At 49.3% G+C, this 20,937-nt stretch overlaps 1 protein-coding gene across 4 annotated transcripts in view; it reads left to right on the top strand.

Moving 5' to 3' along the window:
• The window catches only part of NTRK3 (neurotrophic receptor tyrosine kinase 3), a 386,619-nt gene that overhangs the window by 70,148 nt on the left and 295,534 nt on the right, over nucleotides 1–20,937 (top strand). For all 4 annotated transcript variants that reach the window (XM_049707010.1, XM_049707011.1, XM_004284778.3 and 1 more), the window contains exons 2-3: nucleotides 3,718–3,792; nucleotides 4,304–4,375. In XM_049707010.1, coding sequence (XP_049562967.1) covers nucleotides 3,718–3,792; nucleotides 4,304–4,375 — 147 coding nt within the window. The remainder of the gene's footprint in view (nucleotides 1–3,717; nucleotides 3,793–4,303; nucleotides 4,376–20,937) is intronic.

Raw genomic sequence — 20,937 nt, forward strand, 5'->3', positions numbered from 1 at the left:
ACTGACCCATGTTCCTGGCATCGCTCTGAGTTCTCGTCTCCCCACAGCGGCAGCAGGCTCTGCTCGGGGGGGCTGGTGCAGCCTGTGGTCCTGGAACGGGGTGACCAGTGACTGCCCCGTACAGGGCTCAAGGGCCTAACCTTCCTTCAAAAACATCATTCTTGATTGTTTTTCAAATGACAAAATCAGTGCTCCGTGAAAACAACCTGGACGACCCAGAAAAGCACACAAAAAGAAGTCACATGTAACTGTACTAGGCGGAGGAACCACTGTTTACCACAAACCAAACCAAAGCAGACTGCTCTCATACTTTATCCATTTATTATTTTTAGAGCCTGCCTTTTAAACTTAAAACTCATGGCCTCCCTATTAGCACAAAGCAGCCAGCAGAGTTACCATAACTGACCCCCCGGGCTGGTACCAAGTGGTGAGTCATCGAGAAAACTTGGCAGGTGCCCTGCCCACGTCAACTGCAAATGTCAGGCTGCACCTTCGCCACCCTGCTTTTCCCTGGGAACCCGCTCTGCACTGCCGTCTGTGCATCATCTGAAGCTGTTTATAATTTCTGCTTGAACAGTTTTCCTGGAGGTCATGAATGACAGGTTTACTGTCCCTCCACCCTTCTGCCCCTTGGAGTTTTTAATCAATGATTGCTGAGAGGTGACAACTTCCAGCAGAACCAGCTTGCCCTTTTTAGCTTGAAAACTGAGAAAAGATTGCTCAGCCTCTACAAAACCCAGGTTTAAAAACAATCATCACAGGCACTACCTGAAGACTGACTGTGCATCCCAGCTGCCGAAAGGGCTTTTTAACATAGCCTTTCAATCTTCATGTCCTTCTTATGATGAAGGTATTTCATTGATATTATCCCCATTTGACAGATGACGAAACTGAGGCACAGACAGGTGAAGTAACCTGGACAGAGTCACATAGTATCCTGGCAGCCTGGCGCTACGCAGGTCAGCAACCTTTTTCTGTAAAAGGCCAGAAAGTCAATATTTTAGGTGAGTCTCTGCAGCTCCATCTCACCTCCATCTTTGTGGGGAAAAGTGGTCACAGAAAAGAGTAAATGAGTAGATATGAAAATGGACATTTATATTTCATATACTTTTTTTATTTTTGCCGTACGCGGGCCTCTCACTGTTGTGGCCTCTCCCGTTGCAGAGCACAGGCTCCGGACGCTCAGGCTCAGCGGCCATGGCTCACAGGCCCAGCCGCTCCACGGCATGTGGGATCTTCCCAGACCGGGGCACGAATCCGTGTCCCCTGCATCGGCAGGCGGACTCTCAACCACTGCGCCACCAGGGAAGCCCTCATATACTTTTCACATGTCACAAAATAGGATTCTACTTTTGATTTTTAAGAAAATGTAAAAACGATTCTTCCTTCTCAGGCTGTACAGAAATGAGCGGTGGGTTGGAATTTGTAGTTTGCTGGCCTGGCTCTGGAGCCCCAACTCCTAACCACACTGTTGCACCGTTGCTGTCAAAGTGCTATTCCCCCATGTAGGAAAACTCAGACCCAAAAGAGGATGCAGGGACCATATGCTATTGACCAGGGAGTCCTTTGCACCAAGGACTTCAGCCATTGTCCTGCCATGTCTCGGTGTGTGCCTATGCAGGGGAAGGGTCATTTGTGGGCATAAGGACAGGAGGGCTGAGAGGGGTAAAGTATTAGAATGCAATAATGACTGACAACTCAGCCATAATAAAAACACATTTCTGGAATTCTAATGTGGGCTCAGAAAAATGATTTCATTTATTTAAACAACTTGATTGACAGCTGCTTGTTGGAAGTAGATTCTTGTCTGAAGCTGGGCTCCCATGAATGAATGGCCACCTGCAGAAACACTGCAATCTATTTGGTGGTTTACATGGACCGAGGCACCAGTGAATACTCTGGGTGGGAGTGGGGCTGGCCCAGGTCCTTCTACCACTTCTGGCCTTCCTTTTCATCTGACATGGAGCCAGGGTCCCTGCCCTGGCGAGACCAGACCAAGCAAACTGTCGTGGGGCCATGAGGCTTCCAGGGAGAAGGCTTTGGAGTTGGAATTCAGTACTGACCTGGCCACCTGGTCCATGTCCCCAGCAGATGCCAGTGTGTCTGGCTGCTTAGCAGGGGCTCCGAGAGAATGTGGTACAAAAAGGGCTCTTGGCATACCTTGTTACTGCGCGACTCTGAAATGCTTCCAGAGGCCCTGGCCACCACCTCCCTGTGGCCTTCCTGGCTCCGGCTCCAGTTGATGGCAGATGGCAGAGCCACGGGTGGGGTGGGGCTAGGGAGGAAACGTCTGGGGGAGGTGGCTGCCACTTTTCTGTGCCTCGGGTAGCTTTGTCCCAGGGTGAGCTGTCACTTCTTTTCCCTCCTTGCAAAGAGCAGGCTTAGACTTTGGGGGCATTGACAGGAGAGTCAGATCCCAGGAGGGTAGCTTGGGCAGTGGGAAGCCTTTTCCCGTGGCCCCTTGAAGCTCCTTGGGGTAGCGGGTGTGTATGAATGGTCTTCGCTCAGACAGCTCTAGAGCTGGAAAGGACCTTGGTAATCAACAGTCTGATGGTTCTCCACCTTGACACCAAAAGCAGTAACGAGGATGTTTGTCCCTGGTGTTTTGTCAATATAAAACAAATAAATAAATGAACAAAGGAAATCAAGTGCATACCCATGATAAGCCCTTCCATGCTAACAGTACTTTCAAGAATTCCTTTGCTTTGGGCTGGAATTTATCCACTGGGTGAGTCAGCGCTGCTTTATGCCTGTTGATAAAAAGCTCTGGTTAACAGTGATTTATATCTTGGATTAATAAATCCGAGAAGATGAATTAATTATTACTTAATAAATGTGTGTTCTTTTTCGATACATGTTTAGGGAGCTAAATATGAAGACTCTTGGGAGTAAGTTCTAAAAGGAGATCTTTGTGAAGAGATGGAGGTGAAACTGCTGATCTGGTGCAACCCTCTGTCTTTACAAATGAGGACACCAGAGGCCCAGAGAGCTGAAAGCTCACGTTCAAAGCCACGGCTGCTTAAGTCACAGAGATGAGGCTGGAATCAGGCTTCTCGGCTGCCAGCCTCATGTTCTTTCCATGACACCCAGGCCTGTGGTCACCCCTCCTTTGTGGAGTTGATTCTGCCTTATCAAGCCATTGATGTTCTTGAACTCCAGATGGATTGGGCCGTGGTCACCCAAAGGGGGTCATCAATGTCTGGCCCCTGGGGGACCCTGAGGAGGTGTGTGTTCCTTCTGGGCTTTTCCACCCCCAAGCCATGTTCACCAGCAAGCCCCCCTACACACCCCGTTTATTTAAACCACGTCATTTGTATTGTCTTTACGGGCAGGAACTTAAGAAAACAAGCCTGTCCTTTAAACAATCCTATATATGAAAAAGAATGAAAGAGAATGGAAGGAAGCTAAGTCAGGCAGACCCACAGGGAGATTGGATCTCAAGAATTTAAAGAGTAGTTTTTCTGGAGCTGAGGGGGGAACGTTAAATGCTGTCCATGAGTTTGGCGCTTGGGATCCCACAGTGAGCCCATCAGCCAGGTGGCACGCGTGACACCACACTGGGGAAGAAACCGGCTCAGAGATAATTGGCGACTTGGTGGAAATCCTGGCTCATGGGTGCCTGCTCCAGGATTTGAACCCAGGTCTCTGGCACTAAAGCCAGTGCCTTTCCCGTGGCCCCTCTGCTGACCTGAACCCTGCCTTTCCTCTCCCCTGCAGACACATAGAGAACTGGCGCGGTCTGCACACGCTCAACGCCGTGGACATGGAGCTCTACACCGGCCTCCAGAAACTGTGAGTGCACCAGCTCCCGGGGTGTGTGGGGAGTGGGATGGGCTAGGGCTCAGCCCATAGTTTGGGTTTCAAAGCAGGACCTGAACCCAGGTCTCCTGGGCTAGTGTTCCTTTCTCAGCCCTCTGCTTGGCTGATGGTCCCCGTGGAGCAGGAAATTTGCAGTCACCTCCTCCTTTGGATTCAGTGCAAGTGGCTGTGGGAGATTTGGGGTGGAAGGGAAGAGGCACAGAGTGGGTGGCAGCGCAGTAGTCGTGGACCAGATTCTTACCCACTTGCCAGGACGGGCACATCCCTCACCCTGACCAAGGTCCCAGTGGGGTGTGAGCCCAGATGCCTCCCACTGGACCCCCTCAGTTGGATCACCCAGTGACGACTGATGATGAAGAGATGCGTTCAGTTTACCGGGTGGCTGCCGTCCAGTCTTGGCCTCACTGGCTGTCAGCCTTGGCCCAGAGCAGAGATGTTTCTCTGCTCCATAAGCTCTGCTGAACATCTTTTTCTCTCTCTCCAGGACCATCAAGAACTCAGGACTTCGGAGCATCCAGCCCAGAGCCTTTGCCAAAAATCCCCACTTGCGCTATATGTAAGTAGAGCTGAGAGCTGGGACCCGGGCCTTAGAGAGTGGGTGGGTGAGGTCATAGGGCGGGAGAGAGTCCTGGGCTGTGAAGCCCAAGGCCTGAGATCTGGACCCGGCTTTGCCACTGTGTCCTGGGGCAAGTCCCTTCACTTCTCTGGACCTGAGATTTTGCCTTTTAACACAACGGGTTTGGATTTGATGATCTGTAAGTTTCCTGTTGGATGGAAGAGCCTAGGACCAAGGATTAGCGGGAGGGAGTGTCTCTTCACTCCCAAGTGTGTTCACTTCCTGTGATGAAATTTGCAATCGTATTGGAATGTAAATGAGAGGAAATTCCCCATATAAGTGTAGTGTGTGATGTGAGTACTATACTTCTGAGACCATGTGTAGGTCCGTAAGTGTGTGTGTGTGTGTGTATGTGTGTGTGTGTGTGCACTGGGGTGGTGGCGTGGGGTTTGGAAGGGGGAAAGCAGGGCCAGGCCACGTGTCATGTCGAAATAGATTCTGGGTTCAGTGGAGAAGAGCTCTGAAAAGCAGAGACACCTGTATATAAGGTCACACAGCTTTGGGACAAGCTGGAGGTGACATGACCCTGGTGGGATCCCCATGTCACCTGATCCCCTGGGGGGGTGTGCCCCCCTCCTCTCCCCTCTCCCCTCCCACCACTGCCATGTCTGATGGTGGAGGGGCCTCCTGGCATTCGGCTCTGTCTAGACCTGTAGGGGTGGAATCACACGAGCTTGGTGCTTCCTCTCCAAGCCTAGTTCTGGGCTGAAGACTCTGGGATTAGACGGGAGGACCACCATTTCCTGGGGAGAGGTGGGCTTGAAAAGAAGCCTAGGGCCAGCGATTAGGGGAAGTACCAACATGCTGCACCTGTTGGGGGTCCTTACTGTTCGGTCAAGCCTTCTTTTCAGATGGTGACCATTTTGGACATCTGCTGGGCATGTTCTCCAAGAGCAGAGATTCCATAGGAACCAGGGGGATGGAGTCTACTGTATTTGGGGAGAAAATGGAGGAATGGTGTGCAGATGAATCTTTCCTTTGGCCACTTGAGAGCTGTACTGGCCCAGGCACTTTGCACTTGAAGGGCATCCCGGCTGCATAGGAGTCTCACAGGAAGAGACACAGCACCCAAGGGAAGTGGAGGGGAGGTAGAGAAAAAGAAAAGTCGTGGAGAATTGCAGTGGGTGAGTTGTTTCTCTTCTGGGGGGCCCTGGCCTCACCCCCGGGCCTCTGTGTGTTTTCCCAAGCACATAGTGAGTGCTTGGTAAGTATTTTTTTAATCAGTTATGGCCACCCCTGCTTTGTGCTGAACTTTCTTTCCTTTCTCTGGACATAGCACACTGTATGGCCACTGATGTAGTACCTGTGGGGAACTGAGGCCTCCCCTGCAGCTGTCTCATTTAGCCATTGCCGCCTTGCCCTAATTGAGCCTCTGTGGTGGGATTCTTCTGATGTGTGTTCTTCGCAGCTGGGGGCATAGCTGGGACCAGAGGAGGGCCTTGGACCGGATGTTCCAGGTGTTTATTTTATTGGGGATTTGAGTTTCAATGTAAACTATCCCAGGAGAAGCAGCTTTTGACCTCTGAGAAGTCTCCTTTTCACACTAACTCATACAAGGGTCACAAAGCCAAATGCCCACGGCGGACCAGGTGGGGAGAGTGGAGGCTGGGGACCATGTGTTCCCCCCGAGAGGCAGCCTGTAAGCAATTCCAGCTGACTGCTGCCATGAGGAGGCGGGGCCTCGGGTTGCCAGATTTACTGCTTTTTTTTTTTTCAAGAAGAGCTGGAGGTCCAGTGAAACCTTTCAAGTTTTAAATACTGGTAACTAAAAATAAAATCTCTCAACTCATGGGCCAGGCAGAACTACTCTGTGGGCAGAATATGACATATGGAGTGCCAGTTTGCGGTCTAGGGTCATACTTTGGACAGAAGCTGCCAGCATAGGAGAGGCTCTGTCCCTTTTGACGACAGTGGCTTGGTGCTCAGAGCCTGCTAGGGCACTGTGTCACCCGAAGCTCATAGGGCAACTGAGAGGGCTTCCGGACCCATCATGTTTCCATGGGCCACAGAGGTGGGGGGAGATGCATCTTGGGTTAAAGGTGTCTCTGAAGTTGGGTTGTACTAGAACCTGTCTTTGAATTACCCTTGAGATCCCAGAAGAGGGCTGCGACCCACCATCTCTTCTGAGATGATCTGGGTCTGCTGGCTGGTGGCAGTGACGGGCTGGTGGGGCTTTGCAAGATTCCCAAGACTTTGGGGGCAGGAAGGGTCTGGGTGGAATAGGTTCTGATGACACCAGTGAGCCTGCCCATGACCTTGGGCACTGTTTTCTCCTGGATACATTGGCCGGCTCTTGACAAAGTACTTGGTATTGGCCACAAAGGGATCAAGAGTGAGAAAGATGGGTCACCATCAGTCCAGCCCCAGTTTGGGCCTGTCTGCATGTTGGGGGCTAGTTGGATGCTCAGATCAAGGTGAGAGGGTCAGCACCTGGTCCAGGGGCTCTGATAGGCACAGTGGGGCTGCTGGAGGAGCCTGAGGATCGCAGAGAAGTGAGTTAAGAGGTCGAGGCATATGCACTGGCTTCATCGATGGGTTGGTTTATTAACTTTTACTCCTTACGAAGACAAACCCCAAATCCTGACTGAGTGAATTTCCCAGCAGCTTCGGGACATTTTCTCCTGGCAGATGGGCCAGGTTTCTCTGCTCTCTCACAGCATCTTCTATTTCTGTCCTCTACATGCATTTACAAGTCTTCAGGCCCCAGCTGAGCAATCACAAGATGATCACTTACTCCAGCACTAATTGCCGAGCCCTGGCTTGGCAGCTTTTGTTTTCCTCCTTCTTCTTCTTTTTTCTTAGGGTGATGGCTGAGAAGTCTTTTCTTCTCCCCTCTGTACCCAATAAGAAGCCAGAAGTGAGATCATTGCCTTCTGTACCAATGTCAAGTTATCCAAATTGTTCTGATTGGTTCAACTGTCTCCCACCTCTAAGCTGCTGTTGCATCAGTCAGTGTAATTCTTTCCTGTGCCAGAAAAGGAGCCAATGATGTGAAGGCCAGGTGGTCTGCCACAAAGAAGGCTGGAGATTAGGACTCTTCAAGGTTTACGAGTGACTGACCATCTCTTTTTGACCGCTTGTGTTTTCTCTGTCTTTTCTGGAGTGTGAAAAATGAAATACTGATTCCTACACATCAAGGGAAATACTTTTTTTTTTTTTTTTTTTTTGCGGTACACGGGCCTCTCGCTGTTGTGGCCTCTCCCATTGCGGAGCACAGGCTCCGGACGCACAGGCTCAGCGGCCGTGGCTCACGGGCCCAGCCGCTCCACGGCACGTGGGATCCTCCCGGACCAGGGCACGAACCCACGTCCCCTGCATCGGCAGGCGGACTCTCAACCACTGCGTCACCAGGGAAGCCCAAGGGAAATACTTTTTGAGAGACTGGAATATTCTTGACCCTATATCCTTTCCCTGATCTTAAGGATTTCGGATTAAGGATTCTTTTTTTTTATAATTAATTAATTAATTAACTTTTGGCCGTGTTGGGCCTTTATTGCTGCATGAGGGCTTTCTCTAGTTGCAGCAAGTGGGGGCTACTCTTCATTGTGGTACGTGGGCTTCTCATTGCGGTGGCTGAGCATGGGCTCTAGGCACGCAGGCTTCAGTAGTTGTACTCATGGGCTCAGTAGTTGTGGCTCGCGGGCTCTAGAGTGCAGGCTCAGTAGTTGTGGCGCACGGGCTTAGTTGCTCTGCGGCATGTGGGATCTTCCTGGACTGGGGCACAAACCCGCGTCCCCTGCATCAGCAGGCGGACTCTCAACCACTGCGCCACCAGGGAAGCCCAAGGGAAATACTTTTTGAGAGACTGGAATATTCTTGACCCTATATCCTTTCCCTGATCTTAAGGATTTCGGATTAAGGATTCTTTTTTTTTATAATTAATTAATTTTTGGCCATGTTGGGTCTTTATTGTTGCACGTGGGCTTTCTCTAGTAGCAGCAAGTGGAGGCTACTCTTCATTGTGGTGCGTGGGCTTCTCATTGCGGTGGCTGAGCACGGGCTCTAGAGTGCTGGCTCAGTAGTTGTGGTGCACGGGCTTAGTTGCTCTGCAGCATGTGGGATCTTCCTGGACCAGGGCTCAAACCTGTGTCCCCTGCATTGGCAGGCGGATTCTTAACCACTGCGCCACCAGGGAAGTCCCAAGGATTCTTAAGGATAGGGATTTTCCAAGTAGGTAATTGGAATGGCTATTTGCTAATTGATGTAAAAATGGTGCCTGTTCTGGTGATGGGATGTGATAAAGATTAAATGATACGAGGCACATACAGCACTTAGCCCAGTGCCTGTAAATAATCAGAGTTTAGAAATGGAAGCTGCTAACAGTGACGTAACTATTGTTATTACTGGCGGTGGTGATCGTGGAATCAAAGAAGAGAGATTAGGTGGCCTTGACAGGGATTCTGACCATTACTTTATTCTGGAAAAGCTGGATTTCTGTCCTGCATTTCTCTGGTGACTAGAATACTCCTATCTACAATCTCTCTGATGACTTTCTTCCTTGAATACTGATGAATAAACTCTGATAGATTCTTTGTGGTCTCTGTTTAGTCCCCCTTGCTCTAGACTGTATGTAGACCCCTCTTAGCCCTGGTAGTTTCAGAAAGGATCCACCCAGTGGCAGTTGATGAGCTTACGCTTTATTTCCATCTTGAGACCACACCCACTAACACTAGTGAACTTGGATCGGTTGCTGAATCTTCTACCCGCCCCCACCCCCCCACCCCCCGGCAGCTGACTCATCTCTTCCTTCCTGGGGTTTGTTTTCTCTGGGGTGTCTCACATAGAGACCAGATTGCCACAGTCTGGGGTCCCCATAAGTAGAGTCATGGCGATGTCTACCTATGAACTGCACTCAAGTGATGGTACTTCCTTTCATCTGTAGAGCGCTTCATGGTTTCAAAGTACTTTCTCCTATGTTATCTCCTTTAATCCTCTTACCATCCTGGGTTGGGGAGTGCGGTAGGCAGCCTTCTTTTATAGCCCAGAAGACAGGTCCAGAGAGGGTCTGATTTCTAAGTACCAGAAATACAACTGCACCAAAGTCCTCTGATTCTCTTTCCAGAAATCTTTCTACTGTAGCTCATGGGCCAGAAGGGACAATGTTTTTCACTGAAGCAATTAAAAATTTTTCTTAACATTTTTACAGAATTGCATAAAAAATGCAGGTATCTGAGGAGAAGAGGGAACAGCTAATACTGATTGAGAACTTTACTACGTGCCAAGGACTGGACCTGGTGCTTTGGCAAATATGATCTCACCCCTCAGGGTAACTATAAGTTAGGGTTCCCCTATCCCCATTTCATAGATGAGAACACTGAGGCTCAGAAGTCATAACTGAGTTCCCCCAAGGTCACATAGTAGTTAGTGGAACAGCCAGGATTTGGACTCTGATCCTTTTGACTCTGAAGTCCCTGGGCTTTTCTACTTCCTAGGCATGTTTTGTTTCTCTGTCTAGTTTTCACAGCAAGAATTCCTTATGCGGGGCAGGTGGAGGAGGGTCTTTAAAGTTTTATTAGAGAGCCACTATCTCCCCTGGGAGATTTAGCTCCATCCATCCTCAAAGAGCTCTGTTGAGAAAGCTCTGTTTCATTTCTTTTCCTATTCAGGTCAAATCCTATAACAACAGCTACGTTACGACCTGAATATCTTTGCTGTAAGAAATTTCTTAACATTAGCCTGTGGCCCACTTACTTCCAAGAATATGTAATGTAAGATTCCAGCAAGCCAAAAGAATTTATTTAATCCCTTAGAGTTGTTGTGCTGGGATCTTTCTTGTGTTCAGTTGCTTGATTTCTCTCCCTAAGTCACACTGTTGTCCCTCTTTGTTGTAAGCAAACATACATGAGGTCTTCAGCTGAGAGAGCCAGCCCAGAGCTGACCTGTGTGGGCGGGGAATGGGGTGGGGAGGGGAGAATGTCCAGATTTGGGCACGATTGTGTCAACAGTGTCATGTTCACAAGGAGAGAAAGGCAACGACACTGGGCAGGTAGGAAAAGAGGAAGTGGCCAGAGTCCCTGCCCTTTCAGGACACGGCTGAGTCAGCAACACATTTCTCCTGAGACCACTGGGGTGAACATGTGGTGAGATTGATTTATTACGCATTGTAAATTACTTGGTGTTCTCTCTCCTTGAAATAACCACCCCATCCTGGGTTCCAAGACAATGTGTAGATATTGTATCAGTAGACTTTTGCCTCTTCTTGCCCCTTACCTCTGCACTGATTTTTCTCCAAGTCCCAAAGGGGTTGTAACTGGCACACTTGTCCCATGACCTTTTCTTCGCACGTGCCCTTCCTCCTCTCTCTTAGATGCAGCACTTAGCCGTTGAACGCTGTGTAGCTAACAGTTAGGAGTGTGGGCTTTGGAGATGGAAAGGCCAGCGTTCAAATCCTAGATTTACAAGTCCATGTCCTACAGCTTCCGTGAGCTTTGAAGGGAATGTAATAGTTCCCACTTCACGGGATTGTTCTGAGCTTTAAATGAGACGATGCTCGAAAAGTGCTTAAGGCAGTGCTTTACGAAAGACTCAGTAGTTTTGCTGTTATTAATGACTTCGCCCCTGCTCATTGGTCTCTGATTTCACAGAATCATAGATAGTTAAAGGTGGAAGGGACTTTAGCGCTAAACCTGTACATTTATATTCCTAGCCCTGTTCCCATCCTGGCCCTTTGGACTCATAAATCAAACTGCCTCCCTGGCATCTCTACTTGGGTGGCTAAGACACAAGGCAGACTTGACTTGGCCAAAACAGAATTCGTGGTTTCATTCCACATCCTCACTCCAAACCCTCAGGGTTTCGTGTTTCTCTAAGTGGTACCATCCACCAAATTGCTGAGGCCAAAACCTTAGGAGTCATTTTTGACTCTTCTCTTCCCTTTCCCTGCCCTCCTTCACTCTTCCACCATTCAATTCATCAAGTCCATAGGATACTTTATAACCATCCACTTCCGTCTCCCTCCACATAGACTGTCTTGATCCAAGCCACCTGGCTCTACGATGATGGCCTCCTAACGGGTTTTATTGCCTCCACTTTGTCGCCTACATTTCATTCCCAACACAGTTGCCAGAGTGATATTTTAAACACAAAAATTGGATCTTGTCACTCTGCTGCTTAAAGCCCTCCAATTACTTCTCACTTTACTTATAATAAAAGCTAAACCTCTTACTGTGGCCACGGGATGCGAGTTGATTTGGTTTCCATCTCCCTCTTCACTTTCCTTGCTCTCTTCTCCCTGGCCCTCTGCTGCAGCCTATGAACGTTCCTTTCAATCCCTTGAACACACCAAGCTCATGTTCCCCTTGGAGGTTTGGTGCTTGCTGATCCATCCAACCCAGATGAATATCCTGCCCCAGATCTCTGCAGGGCTGGGTCCTTCTCATCATTCCCTCCAACGTCTCTCTCAGCAAGCCCTCTCTGGCCTCCCAATCTGAGTGGCCTTTCTTCACTTCACTCTTTGCTACATCATTTCCTTGGCCCTTATTACTTTTTTTTTTTAATCATTATCAGTTTATTATAAAGGATGTTAGAAGGGATACTCCTTGGCCCTTATTACTTTTGATGATTTGAAGGTATGTCATCATTCAGTTACTTGTTTATACTCTGTCTCCCCCACTAGAATGAACTTCCTTGGAGCAGGGACTTGGGGCCACTGCTGTGGCTCCAGCACCTAGAATAACGCCTGTCACATGGTCAGTGGTCCTCGGCTATTTGTTGAGTGTGTGAGTGACTCTGCTCTGCCATGATCATTCTATGGAGTTTCTTCCCATAAGAATCCTCATACACACATGCATACATCATTTCTCACGCATTTTCAGGGATTTACAGACTCCCCTTGGACCCTGGGTTAAGAACCCTTTCCAAGGATGTCCTAGAGAGAGGTGTGTGGTTTCTGGGATGTGAGGTATTATACCTAGCAGGTCTTAGCCATTTAAAAGTTATTATACCAGATGTGACAAATAAGATTTATATTATGCCATATTCTCATGGGCATAAAAGAATGCCTTCATAGTTTATAATCTCCAGTATGGTAAAGATAAGTCAGGAATATACTGGTGTGGGGTTTCTTTGGGGGACAATGAGAAAACATTCTAAAATGGATTATAGTAAGGGTTGCACAACTCTGTGAATATACTAAAAACCAGTGAATCGCACATTTAATCAGGTGACTTGTATCATATGTGAATTATATATCAATAAAACTGATGAGTGTGTACATGTGTGTATGTGTGTGTGTATCTCACATCCTTCCTTAGCAGAAGCTTTCAGGGCCTGTGTGTGGACCAGGGCCCCTGGTCCATCGTGTCTTTTTGCCCTCTGCCATGGGATAGAGGATGTTAATGTTCCAGACAGAGGCTGTTCTATTAGCCTGAGTCTCGCTGGGGAGGTTATGGGAGCAAAGCCACAGCTGACCTTCTGCGGACATGGAGTAGGAGAAAGAAAGAAACTTTTGCTGTGGTAAAAAAAGGAGAAAAGGATAAACCAGGAACGATGGTGGCTGTAATCAGTGCATGGGGTGGGTAGGCTACCAAGGAGTGCATACTGTACTCACTCTTGGTGCCTTTGCTGCCATCCTATTTCTTTCAGTCCTACTCGAGAGGGTCTCAGAACACAAGTGAGAGGGATGCTACTGCAGGATGGCTTTGAACGTCCTCTAATTTACATGTATAGAAAGGAAAATCGTAAGCAAGTGGCAGTTCTTTATTAGAGCTTGGGGGTTATTTGTGACAAAGCTGTGATCGCTCACAACTTTGAAGCACTGTACCTTCTCCAGCCTTCCAATACAAGGCAGTGGAGGGGCCACTGGTTTAACCTGTAAGTGTGACAGTGGATCAGCGGTGGAGCAGCTTAGAAGGCTTCATGGAGGAGGTGGCCGTGGGGTCGGCATTGTAGGAGGTGTGGGTTTGGATGGGTGGATGGCCTGCTTATGGCACAGGGGCTGCTGCTCACCGTGGGATGAGTACAGCCCTTTTCCTGTTTTGGAATTTCTCCCAGAGCTGTGTAGACACATGTTCATGGTTCCAGGCCATCTAGTCTGGCCAGCAGGTAAATGCTGAAAGAATTCCAAGGGAACAGGACTTGGAAATTGAGCCATGTGTCAAGGCGGTGGGATTTTTGCAATCTAATGATGTGGGAAGCTTGAGTCAGGAAGGGAGAAGGTGCTGAACTTTGGGTCCACACGCGTGTGGGGAGGGGCTTGGGCCCTGATTGCCTGTCAGTTGTGAGAGGTATTATTTGGCTATGACAGTGCTAGATGATCACACCTTACACATGGCTTTGCTCTTTCTCTGGGTTATCTGTGACCCTGGATAAGCTGTGTAGCCCATTTAATCTGTTTCCACATCTGTAAAATGAGGTAGTGTTACCAAATGGCCCAGACTTGGCCTCATCGAATTTTGGGAAGTTCTTCCTGGAAGAAAAGTGGCGTCTGGGGCCATCAAAGACGAGGCCAGAGGAAAGCTATTTTCAGCTTATTCTGGCCCTCGCCTCTGCACTACTTCTCTGGTAGGCATTCCAATGCAGTGAGTTCCAAGGACATCTAGAAAACACTGATTATATATCAGGCATTAGCCTATATGCACATTATATGTCATTTCATGTTCATAGCAGCAAGTGGCCACCATCATTGTCTCCATTTTACAGATGGGGAATTAAAGGCACAGAGAGGTTAAGTAAGTGACTTGCCTACATTTACACAGCTACTCAGTGGCAGAGACAGAAGCCAGCCCTAGGTGGGATGCCTCTAGAGCTCCAGAACCTGTTGTCTTCATAACTCCACTCTACCATCTGTTCACCGTGGCCAACTCAGGTCCGACCAGGGCTGGTGTCAGTTCTCTGGAACCCAGCTGGAGAGGAAGGTCAGGCAATAAGCTTCAGAGCAGCACTTCTCAGAATGGGGGAATATTTTGGCAGGACTGTGGGAGACTACTAAGGAAGTCCCTGAAACCAAGTCCTTTACACGTGGTTGCCAGCAAGGTCTAGGGGAGCTGGCAATGCCCTTTAGCCTACTGGCTGGCACTCAAGAGGGCCATTATCAAGTAGTCACAGAGTATGAGTGCTCAACAAAGAGAACAGCGCAGGTGGGGATAAATCCACACTTATGATATGTGCCTGCAGGAACACCAGACATTCAATCTGCCCATTCCCAGGGCAGCATGGGGCTGCTTTCCATGTCACCAGCCCTGGCTGTGTTTGGCCCCAGTCCCAGATAGGACCATATCTGTAGGTGGCAGACCCCATTACAAGATCTGGCTATGGGAGTGGGAAAGGTGGGGATGTGGACCAGATTATGTGAACTCTGAGGCCCGAGCTCGGCCATCTCATGATTTTGCGCCCACTTTTGCAGCTTCAACACCTGACACCTCCCAGTGCAGTCGAGTGGTGTTATTTCTGCCTGGATCCCTGCATTCTTCCCATATCCCAGCTCCTGTGACATCTGATGACTTCAGACAGGGCCTTTGCTGTCTTTTAAATGGATCCTTTTTTGTCCTATTGAACCCAAAATGTGTTTCGTACCCTAGAATTCACCAAGCTCCAGATTTTCAACTTGGAATTTCTTAGTCTCTACTCATTTATTTGCTGCCTCAAAAAAAATGTCAATTTCCAGCCCACTCACACCCTGGGTCTCCTGGGTGATTGCCCCTCTGGGACTCTGGGAAGGATTTGCTCCTTGGGCCCTCGTGAGGCAGGTGGCAAGCTTCCTAAATAGAGTTTCTTTTTTTCTGTTCCATTTGTGTCTCTCCTCCAGACTCCCCGTGGTCCTGGGATTACTCACATCTTCCTTGATAATTTCTGTTCACTTTGTTTTGCGGACAACATTCTGATCCACCCGGGACAGACCCAATGTGACCCAGACTGTATGGCCACACACCTCCCTTGCCGGCCATTGTCTGTGATATTTATTTTGCATTTTTTTGTAGTCAAAGCCCTACGTTCAATGTAAAGGTTGTGTTCTTTCTGATTTCAGGTACTTCCATTCTCTAGGAGCCTCCAGACTGAACTTTAAGAGTTTTCTGTAACTTCATCATCTTTGCCTTTCAAGACTCAGTCTCATGCTGAGTAAACACTCTGGCCTCTGGGCTGCGTGTCTCCTAGCCTTGGGGATTAGACCATGTGCCCGTATTTTCCAGCCTTGATGATCCTAGATTTTCTTTTCTTTTCCTCCCCCCTCCCCTAAGGCTTCATTACTTCCCATTTGTCCACATCTCTCTTCTCCGTTTTTCTTGTTAAGGACAGATTTAGAAAATGAGATTAGTCTCGTGGCTATTTTGGAGTCATCATTAATTTTTGTCCCTCTTCATGCTTTAGCAGGCTGGCAGTCTCGTATTTCTTCCTGGTTTCTTCTCGATGGCTTTGCGAAAGTCTCTTTTATTCCTGGGTTAACCCTTTCATCTCTCGGGGCTTGCCTTGGTTTTGAGGAGCCTCTGCCTTTTCTGGGTGGCCGTCTAGGTGATGCAACCATCATGACTATTCTGGGTTGGAAGGGCATTGGGTCTCCCAGAGCAGGGGTAAGCCATGTGCTACCCCTGACCTAAGCTATGGCAGTCCCCTGGCTCCCAATAGGGGCTGCTCCCCACATTGACCTTGAAACCCACCTGAGGAGTCCAGGTTAGACCTGAAATACACTTTGGAGAGGTATGTCTCTCCCCCATGCTGTGCAAACTCTAGGTCTTATGACATCATGCTTCTTTCATATTAATTGCAGGTTTGAAGAATGAATGAACGAATGAATGAATGAGGGAGTGAGTGAACGAGTGAAAACAGCATGTACTTTGGAGGTGACATTGAATCTCCAGCTTTGCCAACTCTTTTACTTTGTGTTCTCGGCCAAGGAATTACGTCTCAGTATCCTTCCCAGGACATTGGGAACGAATTCCTACCCTAACCCTACAGGCCTCTCTGTGAGGATTGAAAGAGTGAACGAACATACAGCACCTCCCCTAGTGGCTGCCCATGGTAGGTGCTCAGTAAACAGTCCATCCTTATCCTGGAAGCTATTACAGAAGCTCAGAAGTTCAGTCCTTGTTTAAGGCATTTGGAAGCCCAAGCTCTAAACAGGTGGATCTGAGGCTCCTCTGGAATTCTAACCCAATGTGTGGGGAAACCAGAAACTCAAGGGTAAGGGAGTTAGAAAGTTGTGTTGATATGCTGGTTGGAGCCAGTGGATGCCACCCCAGCCCCTGTCCTCTGGGGCAGTGTCAAGGCCATGCACCCTTGCCAGCTCATAGGATGTATTAGAATAATGTCATTGCCAGGGAGGGGGCTTTATTAGTGTTACATTGCCATTCTCAACAAAGGAATTGAAACAGAAAAAGGGGTGGTAGTGACGTGGGGTCAGGCACGTGGGGCGATGTAAGGGCCGGATTTAGAGCGTGTAACTCTCGGGATCCTAAAGTCTCCATTGCTGCTTCTTCAGCCCTGTGTCCCATCCTTTTCCCTGATAGATGTTTCCATGGGTCTGTTCATGTCTCCACTGCAGAGTTTACACCTGCATCTCTTTAATGTGGTTAAGACTCTGGCTTGATCTGTGATTTTGAAGCCTCTGCCCAGAATAACTCCTATCCTATTTGCATTTAGCCAGGGCTAGTTTTTTCAGCCAGAGGAGCGGAATTCTCTCGAGCTCTGCCCATGCCTGTGGTGTAAGGCACCCTTTAGGGCCACCTGCTTCTCTCTGCAAGATGATGGACTGGTTGGATGTGGCTGCATCTGTTTTGCCTAAGCTGGGGCTTTTGCTAACAGCTGGAGTTACCCAGGGTTGGGCTTTAGGGAGGTCCTTTCAGTTCATCTGACTTTACAGAGTGATGAGGCCCCAGGAGTCCTCAGGGACCCTCCGATGGGCCTGATGGGAATCTGAACCCAGAGCCCAAGGCTTCGAGGGTGTGGTGGTCTGGCCCTTCCGCTGCTTCACATGCCCTGGTCATGGTCAACATATTGCTACAAGGAAGCAGAGCTAGCGCAGAGCTGTTCTCTTTAGATAGCAAACAGGAGACCTCCTCTTCTACACCTGTGTCTTTGTCTATAAAATGGGTCTAATCCTGCTGTCTGCATGTCCCCCCAGAGGGTTATGGTGAGGGTTGAGTGCATAGTGTTGGGAAAGGACTTTGACGAGAGTGGAACCTGAGCATCGTGTTCAAGGGGACGTTGTGTCTGTAATTGATTTCCTGGGTTTGGACAGACAATACTGGGTTGTCGTCTCCTTGCCAACCTCCTGGGAGCTTGGGACCACGAGCGGATGCTGCCGTGGGATGTGGTGAGGGGACCTCACCCAAATACCAAAATCTGGGAAAACATGACCAAAACACTTTATCCTCTTGGGTTTAGCTAAAAATGGAGGCAAAAAAGGAACTCTGACTCGGTTTGGTGATCACGTTATAAGGATTTTGTAAAGAGTGTTGCTGATGCAGATGACGTCAGCCTCATCCCAAAACAAGCAACCCTGAGCCTGGCATTTAACCACTGATGTTTTGTGTCTTAGAGTCCTGTGAAGTCCACTCCCACAGGGTTATGTAGCATTTTCCCAAGATATGCATTCATTAATTCCCACCAGATACGTCTGTTGAGGTCCTACTGTGTCCCAGGCAAAGCTGCCAAGGTAAATTACACTTAGGTCTTTGGCTTCCGGGGGCGAGAGAGAGAGGCAAAGGGTAGAGGCAGTTACTCTTCAGTGTGATGGGGACTGAGGGCTCCTGAGGAGCATTTGGCAAAGGCAGGTGTTGCATCTTTGTGGGGGGCAATTGTAGCAGGGAAGGCCCCCTGGGGTGATGACAGACAACCTGAAACCTGAGGGTGGGTGGGAGTCAGCAGCTGAAAGAGCTTGGTGGGGGGCTGGGTGGTGGGGTATTGGACGAGGACTATTGCAGGTAGAGGGAACTTCGTTCTGTACGTCCAGAGGCTTGGCAGTGAAAGAGGAAGTATGATGTGCTTGAGGGACCACAGGGCCCCACTGAACCTGAAATCAGGCTCAAAGCATGACTCCCGCCATCATCTTGCCTTCTGGGCCTTAAGTAGGCGGTACTAAAAGGTTAGAATCTTGCTTCCAGCTCTCCTGTCTCCCAGAGTGGTCCTCTGATCTAGGACCTCTGTCGCTAGGGCAGCAGAGCTCTGGGGAGTGGTTCACGTCAGGGAGAGCCAGAAGAGGATGGGAAGCCAGGGCTGCAGGACAGACCCCCCCTGCCCCGCCCCGTGTGCCCCATTTGCTGCCAGGCAGTAGGTGTCTGATGCCTCCTCACCTTCTTCCAGAGGGAGGGCTTCGGGCTTCCCTGCCCAGGGCCCCAGTCGCTTTTATACGCCAGTGTCCTAAGAGGTCTCCCCAGAGCTGTCATGCTTAACCCCATCCCAGATTGGTTTAAATATTTCAATCTGATCCTCATGAATGTGCCTCTGATGCTCCTGGGCTAAGAGCCAGATTCCCTCAGTCTACCAGGTGAGCATGCAGCCTCGACAGAGACCGGGGTGGGACAGTGCAGTACAGGCCTGGGACCAGCCTCGGGACCTGTCCCAAGTGCTCTCCACCAACATCTCCCACGCTACCTCTTCTGCTCCCGGCCCCCGCTGCACTGTGCTTCCCTCCAAGCCTCCATCGTGCCATGCTGCCACCCTTCACGGCCTTTGCCTGTGCTGATCCCTCAGGGTGGAAGGCTTTCGTCCCACCCCCAGGCTCTTTAGTTACTGCCTACCGCTTCTTCCAGTTTCAGCCCAAGGATTGGTCGAAAGCTTTCCGTGACCCGCCCCCCACCACCAACCGCCGCCATAGATGCTGTTCCCATCACTCTTCTTAGGTCCCTGTTCTTTTTCTTCCATGGCACCTGTCTCATAAAATATACGTTTGAATTTAATAATTATCTTTCAATTATGTGATGTTTGTTGTCCCTGCTGGGCTGAAAGCTCCCTGAAGATAGGCATCCTGCCTCTCTCCTCTGCCACCCAGTACCCAGAACTTGGCAAGCGCTGGCATGTGGCAGACACATCAGTGGATGAATGAACGGGTGACTCGATGGAAGCGCTGCATGGTCATTTGTTTCCTTTTTCTCATTGGGTAGATCCGAAGCCCAAAGGCCTTCAGGGCAATAGAAAGTAGGCTTCTGCCTTTGAGAGGCTGGACAACCTCCCCAATGCTGGTTGAGTTTGGTTCCATACCGTGTCCGTGCTGCTCAGAGCCAGTTGCCCCCGGAAATGCCTGCTCCACAGGGGAAATAAGGGGCTGACCTCACTCATCCACCCAGGCACCCCAGTGTTTTCCTCCAAGAATGAAAGGGCACCTTAGTTCCTCGTCCTTTTCCATACCTGGAGAGCCCGGCTGTGGCCCAGGGGGCAGGCAGCTCATCCCTTCCAGGTGGCAGTGGGGCTGCCCTTCTGAGTGCCAGCTGTCCGTCTGCGATCAGGAGCCTCTGCCGATGCCAGCAAGGGCAGCGTTTGCAAAGAGCAGCTGTATGCTCCTTATCTATTGTGAGGAAAAGAAAACAACTTAAGACCTTGTAATTACACAGCCAGACATGTTCTTAAATAAAGCTTAAGCATTCAGAACTCCAATTAGAATATTAATAATTGCATTCCCCAGCAGCCTTCTCTCTTTCTACTCCTTCCCTCTCCTCCCATCCTTCCTTACTCCTTTTCCCCTCTGTCTCTCTCATTGGTGCAGGTCTCTGCTGGGACCTCAGCAATCTCTGGAAAGCCTCTCTCCCCGGCTATGACTGGGCATACTTGCGAGCCCAGTCTTTTTAAAGATCATCAACACTGATCTTTTTAAAGATCATCAACAGCATTTCTTTTCTTTCTTTTCTTTCTTTCTTTCTTTTCTTTTCTTTCTTTCTTTTCTTTCTCTCTCTCTCTCTCTCTCTCTCTCTCTCTCCCCCCACTTCCTTCCTTTCTTTCTTTCTGCGTTGGGTCTTCATTGCTGTGCGTGGGCTTTTTTCTAGTTGTGGCGAGCAGGGGCTACTCTTCACTGTGGTGCGCGGGCTTCTCATTGAAGTGGCTTCTCTTGTTGCAGAGCTCGGGCTCTAAGCGCACGGGCTTCAGTAGTTGTGGCATGCAGGCTCAGTAGTTGTGGCTCGCGGGCTCTATAGCGCAGGCTCAGTAGTTGTGGTGCACGGGCTTAGTTGTTCCGTGGCATGTGGAATCTTCTCGGACCAGGGCTAAAACCTGTGTCCCTGCATTGGCAGGCGGATTCTTAACCACTGTGCCACCAGGGAAGCCCAGCAGCATTTCTTAAGTGATTTCAAAGGCATGGGGCTGTGCTAAGATTTTCTTGACCACCCCCCCATCCCCATTTCTGTTAAGCCTTGAGAAGAGGGTAATGTTGTGTTGAGGACACGAGGATTGGGGTCATTCATAGCTGGGCTCCATTTCCAGCTTGACTGCTGACCAGCTGCAAGACTTTGGTCAAGTTCATTAATCTCTTTGAGCTGATTCTTTCTCTGGTGATAAAATCATCTCCATCATAGGCTGGTCTTGGGACTTGGATGAGGTAATGCATTTGAAGTCCTGACATGTAGCAAGTTCTTTCCAGA

Source organism: Orcinus orca, chromosome 2 (genome assembly GCF_937001465.1).
Source record: "Orcinus orca chromosome 2, mOrcOrc1.1, whole genome shotgun sequence".
In the NCBI taxonomy this organism is placed as follows: domain Eukaryota; kingdom Metazoa; phylum Chordata; class Mammalia; order Artiodactyla; family Delphinidae; genus Orcinus; species Orcinus orca.